The 9,458-nt window shown below is 37.4% G+C and overlaps 1 protein-coding gene across 1 annotated transcript in view; it reads right to left on the reverse strand.

The window, feature by feature from the left end:
- LOC123515411 (trafficking protein particle complex subunit 8-like) overlaps window positions 1-9,040 on the reverse strand; it is a 16,481-nt gene extending 7,441 nt beyond the window's left edge. Inside the window, 13 exon segments of the mRNA XM_045273955.1 lie at window positions 396-508; window positions 1,039-1,126; window positions 1,855-2,026; window positions 2,146-2,242; window positions 2,245-2,331; window positions 2,334-3,447; window positions 3,958-4,233; window positions 4,646-5,351; window positions 5,741-5,890; window positions 6,254-6,420; window positions 6,634-6,781; window positions 7,167-7,320; window positions 8,734-9,040. Of these exon segments, the coding sequence (XP_045129890.1) occupies window positions 396-508; window positions 1,039-1,126; window positions 1,855-2,026; window positions 2,146-2,242; window positions 2,245-2,331; window positions 2,334-3,447; window positions 3,958-4,233; window positions 4,646-5,351; window positions 5,741-5,890; window positions 6,254-6,420; window positions 6,634-6,781; window positions 7,167-7,320; window positions 8,734-8,890 (3,429 nt within the window). The 5' untranslated portion in view covers window positions 8,891-9,040.
- Between the last annotated feature and the right edge of the window lie 418 nt (window positions 9,041-9,458).

Raw genomic sequence — 9,458 nt, forward strand, 5'->3', positions numbered from 1 at the left:
GTTGAATTATATAAACTAAAATACTTATATTTGGTGTGGTGAAAAGTTTAACTAAAAAGAATTTTGTATTATAATAAAAATCTTTTTGTATTAAAATTTCATGAACAAAAATTCTACACTATTGCTTTCTACAAAAAAAAAAATAAATAAATAAATAAATAAAAATAAATAAATAAATAAATTAGTGAAAAAAATATACATAAAAAATCATATTTTTCAACTAATAGTTCCAAAATTATTTTCAGAATAATTACTTTACCATTAAAAAACTAAACAGACTGAAATGATCATTCAATTATTCTTGGCATTAATATTACTTAAGTAAATGTAACAATAATGGGACAAAGTATTCAAATTGACTATACTTAGCATACCATAAGAATTTCAAAACTCACTTGAGAGTTGTTAAATTGGAGCTGTGAAAGAACCAGATTACTTGGGTCTGGATTCAGGTACTGTACACATTTGACACACAGGTGGCATGATTCTCCGGCTTTCAGGGTCTGGCCTACAAATGAAATTAACATGTATAAATTTCTACTGTGATAAAATAACATAGAAACTATTATTTGATGACAAATAATCTTACACAAAAAGAAATTAAGGCTGTTCAGAATAAATCTGTTTTGGATTTTAAAGTGGGCAACTAAATACACCACCCCACTGATCATTATCAAGATGGATGGAGATGAAACCAGTATGTATTCAAAGGATTGGTGGATGCAGGAGAGGATAATGGTGTCTATGATTGTTGAGTGGGAATGAAGCAAGGAATTAATGTATAAGAATCAAATAAAGAAAGAGAGAAGAAAAATTCTTTGAAAATTATTCATAGATATAAGTATAAATAAATAAATAACTGGATATCAAAACATGTCTTATGTTGCTAAATGTTGTTTTGTCTACACAGCAACAGTGTGTGTGGAATCCAAACAGAATTTACCACATCTTGAATCACAACAGAGGGAAGCACATATCTGCAGGCGTCAGATAAATTCCAGGATGCCTTATGATTAAAACGCATACATACGCACTAACCCTGTAAAGTGGAATGAGGAACAACTGCCCAGTGCTTGCTGTTACTGCTGAGTCCTACTACTGTGTAGGAACTACAACTGCTGTCAACCTGAAATATAATTACAAATTATCAAAATTTTTAATTAAAGGCACTGAGAGTACATTCCTTTACCAAAGCTAGACAATTACATGAAATGTGGCAAACATTCTCAACAGATTTATGTAAAATGTTACAAACTTTTCTGCAGACTTAAGTTAGAGAAAACTGACACAAAGGGAACTTGCAAAAAAGAGAATAATAATAATAATAATAATAATAATAATAATAATAATAATAATAATAATAATAATAGTCAGTGAGCCAGATAACATGCTTGATTCCATACAGCAAACATGGGCAGAGCACCTGTGTTGGTTGGCTCATGAAATCACCAGACACTGCCCACACTTTGGTATGATGATGTCTCTTCCAGACACACAAGGCTTCTTATGGAGGCAAGGGGCAGAGGTTGTCATTGTTCACTCTAATGATTGACTGACATGTCTGTCCCTGTTCCCACTATGGATCAGTGGTTGAGTCATACTCTACCTTTAATAATAAGAGCTTATCACCACCATACTAATATTCATCATACCTTACAAAGCCTGCTGGTCCTACAAGGATGACAATTTGCTTTGGTTGTTGTCTGGATTTAACTGTTCTAGCTGGGCAATGTGTGGGCAACACTAAAGTTGTGCCTGTGGACTTTGCTTGCGGACAGTGCCCGTCAAGTTGTGCTCAATCATCTGGACAGCCCTTAAAGTAAAAATCAATAAAAATACATGAAAGCACTTTACCTCAGAGTTATTGAAAACTTCTACATGAAGATTAGATGTGTAGCTGCATGATCCAGAGATATCTTCAGAGTTCTTAAGAGAATCCTGCAAGTTTTGACTAACAGCTGATGCCACCTTCAAACTCAGACTTCTTTCTAAATATATGCTACTATGATGACGTAACAGCCGATACCTGAAAAAAATTTGCATAAATAATACACACCTACATAGCACTATGCTTCTACAATATATATACAACTTCTGCTGGAAATATGATGGCAATCTCAGCACCAAAAAGTAACTGTTGCTTACTTTTTCTTTCCTACAACACCAGCACTGTCATAATAGAAGAGAAGCTCCACTTCAAATGCTCCAGGTGACATGGGTGCATGAAGCCAAAGTTTTGCTGTATACTTTCACCAGAATTGATAGTGCCATTTTCTAAAGGCAACGAGGTTAATCGATTAGTTATTCTGCTATCAGCTGCTTCATTTTCCTAAGAACACACACATGCTTCTTTGGCAATGATATATCTTTAATTTCCATGTACACATGATTTGGATATGACACAGCCAGCTTTAGTTTGCTTATTGGACATGGCCCAATGTTTGTGATCACTGCATCTGTACTACACAATTCACCACAACTCATTATTTGTGGTATGTCATGAAAAGATACACTCAGTCTTGACATAGGTGGCAGAACAGTTATATCAAGCCTTTTATCATTGGCATACACTGCACTACACTTTTCTGTACTTGTGTTGTTGAGTCTCGGACCCTTCACTTCAATCTTCTGCTGCCCCTCTATCACCACAGGAGCTGAACATGACCCAGAAGATGCAGCTGAAGCATCAGAAGGTAGGGAGAGTTTATATATAACTCCCTTAACTAATATTCTTCCTGGAGCGCTCGGAATTAACTCTAACCTAACAGGCTCCTGAGCACCAGCAGCTAATACGAATTCAGTGTGAATGGAATGTTTGACGGGTGCATCACTTGGTTCATCACCCTCTGCTGGTTCAAATGTGAAAACTAACCTTACATCACTGATTACAAGATTCAGTGAAAGAGGATTAATCATGATAATCTCAACAAGAACTGGTTCATTTACAGGAACAACAGGACTATCAGTGTTTGGAGTATCATTAGTGAGGAGTTGCAAGTTTGGCTTAAATGTCATGGAATTCAAACTATGGAATGCTTCAATCACTTCTCTTTCTAATGCAAACCATCGAGCGTTGTTGGCTGGCGGGGCATCTAGTGACAAGTGAGATGCTGGAATCCAATCTTGGCTTGTTGGAGAATCCTGAGGTGCTCCAAGCAATACTCTTGTTGCTTGAGACTCAATCAATGGCAGAGGAAGACAAGGAGCACCATTAGAGGAGTTCCATTCTTGTTCAGTGTACTGGTGAAAAATATTGATGAACTCCCTTATGTAAGTTATCTGTTGAGAAGGGGACTGTTGGCTGGATGCATTCTTCTTGAGCTTCTGATCCACTAAGTTTGTGTATGCTTCAAGGCCTTCTGTTAGCTGCTTAAGATGGTGTGCTTGTTTACCCAGAGTAAAATGGATGTGGTCTTCTGCAAGGACCCATCCATGAGCTGCATACACCTGGTACAAAATAAGATAAAATAAACAAAGCATAGAATTAAATCATGCAATAACCTTACGACCTGACCTTTAATGAAAAATAATTATTGTTTCAAGTATGATGAAAACTGTATGGATGTCAACTTTTCATTATCATAGTCATTCTGAAACAGTGATATTACAAGAGAAGTTACTGCTGAAAAAATTCATAAAAAATTACTTATATCTTTAAATATTTATCTGGCTGAGATCTTCATCAACTAAATGTATGAATAAAAGACAAGGAAAGGGATTCTCAGTTGATTCACTCTTTTACTTTCAATTATTTTTTATATAAAGGAAATACTGTAGGAGTACTTTTCTAACCAATGGGAAATGTGCAACCTGACTATCTCTCTACCATACTGGGACTGGAAATGCTACAGATGGTAAAATTCAAAGCACATAATGATGTTAAGCAAACTGGTGAAATAATACAGGATATCAAAATAGCATTTAAATATAAAAAATATACTTAGGACTTTTGCTTACCTGAAAAGCCTGTTTGTAAGCCCTTAAAGAGTGAGAACGTTGGCCGGCTTTGCTGAATCGGTGTCCTGCAAGAGTCATGTGGAATGCATATTTCCTTGGCAGTGGTCTCTGGGAGTTGATGAAACAGTGAGCAGCCTGTTCTAACATGAGTGCTGATAAAAGGTCACTCTCTTCTGAGGTCAGTTTGATGAACATCATAGCAGCCTCTCCAAACTCTCCACAATGCTTCAGTACTTCTGTGCTAAGTAGTGTGGATCGGATGGCAAAGTTATATACCTGAAAATAAAGAGTATTCAGTATTTTCTTTTATATGATATTGCTTAAGCCTCCTCATGTCCAATTCTATGATATACTTTATAATTCTTACTTCTTTTTGAGAAAACTTCTTACTCAATTCAAGCATTTTGGGCATTTATGTTCTATAAAGCTGGTCCCTGGAACTCCCTTGACATGGTGGCCATAATATACAATTCTGTTCCTTTCCATACACTACTACTTACACACTTCATCTCACTCTTACATTTCCATCTCTATCATTCTAACACTTGCATTTGCCACAGTACAGGAGGCCTTGCTGCCACATGTACTATTCTATTCCCAATCTTGAGTCTTCCACTCTCTCTCATTCTAACTAAACCATTTTAAAATCTCTAAATTATGAAAATAATAAAAATAATTATGTCCTTACTTTGCATACATTGAGGTAGGTTTGTAAGCTGTTTTCCAGATATCTCTTGGGATAATCTGAGCTATTCTGCATAAAAGCAGCGAGAGCAGCCATTTCTTGCGCACCAGCAAAATACAACCATGCTTGATCACTCTTAAAATCATTCTTTGCAGTGTGATAATAACTGTAGGCAACCTCATAGAGTCCAAACATGAAACACAAGTCTCCAAGTCGTCTTGTCTGTAATTCCGTGGCTTCAGAACTATAAATCACAGAGTTGGTGGCACTGCCTGGACTCTTGTTGCCCACTAGCCAGCGCCGAGTGGCACTCAGAAGAGACTTAGAGCGCGACCTGTTGGTTACTACTTCATTCAAATATCGGATCTGCTTTTCTACATGTGGAATTAGAGATCTCACACAAAATTCATGGATAAAGATGCGTATGCGATCCACATCAGAGGAGGTAAGGCACCCCCCATGGTGCTGAGCAGTGCCTACTACCATGTTAGGCCTGTTGACCATTACAGGCACATCAGATGATATTTCTACTCCAGGCATATCATATGTTCCATTTTTTTCATCCACTGGGTGTAATGTTGGAGAAAGAGGATGTATTGGTTCAGTGTTATCGGTGGTGTCACCCTCAGACACTCGGGAGGGAAGGCCACTCACATCCTCCCGGGGAGTACCTGTGCCACTACTGGTTTCAGAACTGCTGGCTCCACTTCTGTAATAGATGAACAGTATGAGGAAGTCATTCATCATCAGTCATTATTATATATCACTCTGAAAGACTTCATCCATGTTTCCTGAGTTAGATTTCCTTCTCTTCTCAAAGCTTTGGAGATAGCATGATCTTTAGCAACCTTTCTACACAAGTCTAGATCTCTGGGTTCTATTGCACCTTCAGTTTTTTTCAGATAAGTAGCTTTTCATGAATATACTCAATCTCTTGCTATCCTCTCAGCATGGAGAAACCATTTCAGATCCCTCTTCTTATCACTAGACTAATCAGCATCTAACCCTAAATGTGTTGTTCAGTGATGCAATACACATTCATGTAATTGTCTTCATCTCCTCTGCCAGACACTCATCTCCTTAAATTTAACAGCTTACAGGTCACAGGCTGCCCGCTGCAGAAGGAACTGGCTCCAGGGATCTGGCAAGTGAACGTCAGATTGGTCTGTTTCCCGGGAGTTTATCTGGAGCAGATGACAGTTGTTGCTCCCAAATGTGGTTCCCATATGTTCAAATATTTGTTCAGATCTGTAGCATGACACCGAAGCAAAGTATTACAGCCTGTTCATAGACAGCTCAACCACACAAGCTGCACATGCCTATGTGAGATTCTAAGCCGAGTATTTTTTTTTTTTTTTTTTTTTTAATTGAAGATTGACTTCTATCATTCACAACTCAGTGATTTTTAGTGTTTTTATGAGATTTTACAATGATTTTATCTTACTTCATGAATATGCAAAGGCAATAAAATTGAGTAATACTGACAAGTGAATGTTGCATAACTACATTAGTTTTTTTTTAAGAAAAGATATGAATAAAAATGATGAGCAGAATGAATCAAATATCGTTCAGACATCGTCATCTCATTAGATATATGTTTGTTCCACTTGCCTGCTAAGATCCCCAGCTGAGACATCATGAAGTAAAACACAAAATTTCAAGATATTTGGAGAAAACCACTTTGGAAATCGTGCAGGAGTCTGATGTAACTGCTGATGCAAGTATTGTGACAGCCGGTTCAGTTGGTCCAAAGGATTCTCACTGGTGGAAGCTACAACCTGGAGGAACCACAAAGGCATGCACAATCATCACCCTCAAAGTTACTCATCAACTCAGCTTAATCTACACATAAACTTTGGCCTATGATATTTACCTACCAAAACTCTGTAAGTTGACATTACTTAAGCTAAACATAAAGAGAGGAAGGGTACTCCATCAAGCAGAGAGCCAATTGAATCTACAAGAAACAAAATATACATAAATCAACTAACCACAATACACGCTATGTAATGTTTGGTGAATTCATGGTCAGAGGGGTACTGGACATGTAGGAAGGTGTCTCGCCAAGTCTCAAACCATGGTGTAGTTTGTTGCAGCTCCAGGTCCAGTGCTTCACGAGTACCTGACGCTCCAATTGTCCTGTGCATAAAGAGAAAACAGAAAATTCAAATGTCACTACAGAGAATATCTTTTCACAGGTTTTGTTAAGTCCTAATTCTATCCTACTGACATTCTCTGGTCCCTAAAGATGCATCAAAATCAACTATTGTATATTTATGTAAGTGATTTCATGCTAATACCTCATAACACAAGACAAATGTTAGGTATTAATTTTTATAAAAACACATTCAATAATACACATTCCAATTTATGTCTCGGCAATCTGGCTCATCTACATCAAGTAGAAACATCGAACTTAGTCTGTATTTATGGTTTATTGAATAAAAAAATTCAATGAACATGAAATTTAAGAACATTACATAATGTAATTTGCAAAACAGTAAAGAGTGAGAAGGCTACAGACCTTGTAACAGGGCGGTCCCAGGGTGTTGAGCTCACTACTTCACTTAGCAGCTTCTTGCCTAATGTGGGCTGAGGTGGGCGCCTGTTCATATCCTCAAATACCACACGTAGGTTTCTGATTGGCACTGTGCTCCCAGCAGGATCAGCAATGCGAACTGAGAAACAATTGCATGAACCATTTGATCCAACTCATTACTATACCTACAGTAGTGTACACATGTTTATTTCACTTTGGCAGAGGTAGATTACTCTGCTTGGTCTAGGCCACATATGGCTTGATGATTAAGTTTTGAAAGTTTGGAGGTACATGTCTAGTATGCTTAGGTTAGGTTAGGCAAATTCTTAATATTGAGGCAATTTTACTTAGTATTTTGAACACCCATATTTCACAAGCTTTTATTGCCTCTCCTTCCCTCCCCAGACTAAAGAAAAAAATTACCCACAGCCCCCCAAGCTTGTTCTGCACAGTTAGGGGGAAAGAAGGGGCAAATGCTCTATTTTCAAATTTCTGGAGATTTGACTCCCAATTTTTGGAGATTTCCTTACTAATTTCGGGAGATCTTAAAACAGACATCTGGAAAATTGACTACCGATTTTTGTATATTTGACTACTGATTACTGGAGATTTGACTACCAATTTCTGGAGATTCTGACCACCAATTTCTCGAGATTGACTACTATTTCTGGATATTTGACTGCCAATTTCTGGAGATTGACAAGAAGTTTCTGAAGATTGACCACCAAGTTCTGTAGATTGATTACCAATTTCTAGAAATTTCACTTCCAATTTCTGGAGATTTGACTACCAATTTCTGGAATTTTTTTTTTTTTTTTTTTTTTTTCATGGTACGGTATCAAAGATGAAGTACATCATAACAGCAGCAGCAATAACTCCCACTTATTTTTCGAGGTAAGCAACAACGTCTGATCATATTTTAGTTTGTCCTACCCAAAAATCCTAGTCTCCCATCAAGTCCCAAAGCTTGTTAGAAGTTAGGAGGTGAAAACATTAGTAGAGTGGAGTGCCTTGTCTTAATATTTACCATATATACTAGGTAATTATCAAGAAATAACCTAAGAACGTGAGGAAATAAATGAATGAAGCTTGTCAAATTACATTTGCAATACAGTAATGCAAAGAACAAAACTGAGAAAATATGAGCTCTTACAATTGCTTATTTACCATATATACTAGGTAATTATCAAGAATTAACCTAAGAACGTGAGGAAATAAATGAATGAAGCTTGTCAAATTACAATTGCAATACGGTAACGCAAAGGACAATACTGAGAAAATATGAGCTCTTACAATTGCTTCCATAAGTTAGATTTGACAAAGTTAAAGTGCAACTACGGTAAGGATGAGCTATAAAATTTAATAAGGAGGTAGAAGAGACAATACAAATACTATTCAATTCTCCGAAAGCTACATCCCCCAAAATCACGACTAATATAATTTATGGGTTACCGAGACAATACCAAGATAAAATGTCACTCTATTTTATTAAACTCGAGGCCCTGGGTGGCTTGTAGTGGTGGGCACCAGTGAGACATTCATGCACACGTACTTTCACTATTGAGGCGACAAAAAGGTTGAATGAGCTCCACAAATCTGAGGTTATTCTTGAGGCAGAGGTTGTCAGCATCCTCACTGCATAATATCGCCACTTGGGGAGCGAAGGCGTTCTGAATATACTCATGGGGACTCAGTTTACATTGGGCCATTGTCACGGATTATTCTAAAGGTGGGCAGCTGCAAATATACACTATAATTTCAACACCCAATGCATTTCTCCGGGCAGCAGGGTCAGGTCCTTCCCCCACCTCTTGTAAACAGAACTATCAGCAGAGTCCCCCCTCCCACCATCATCTCCGCTCCCCTGTCATTCCCTTGTCCTCTATGGAACAAAAGAGCAGAGCACTCAGATGGGACTCAATCATCTAGGAAGGAATTGGGCCTTGAGTACGTCGTAGTTATCTCATGTGTTCTATTTCTGTTTCAGGGACGTCACTCTCTCCTCAACTTTAACAAAAAGACCTTACATAAGATTAAAGTAAAATTTCAGAAAAAGAAATAACGCTAATTGGGAGTAAAGTTCACATGATGGAGCTTTTTTAGTGTGTTGTTCAGTAAACTAGTTTCGTTACTCATATGAAATAAGAGTACTTTCAGTGAAGCCATAATGATACTACGAGACTAAATAAGGAGAAGAAAGCTATCTCTGAAGGAAAATAAGTCTTCACCGCGTATTACATTAGTGTTTATGAAGAAAGAAGAAGCTGCAGAAAGACT

The sequence above is a fragment of the Portunus trituberculatus genome, chromosome 39 (genome assembly GCF_017591435.1).
Source record: "Portunus trituberculatus isolate SZX2019 chromosome 39, ASM1759143v1, whole genome shotgun sequence".
Lineage (NCBI taxonomy): Eukaryota > Metazoa > Arthropoda > Malacostraca > Decapoda > Portunidae > Portunus > Portunus trituberculatus.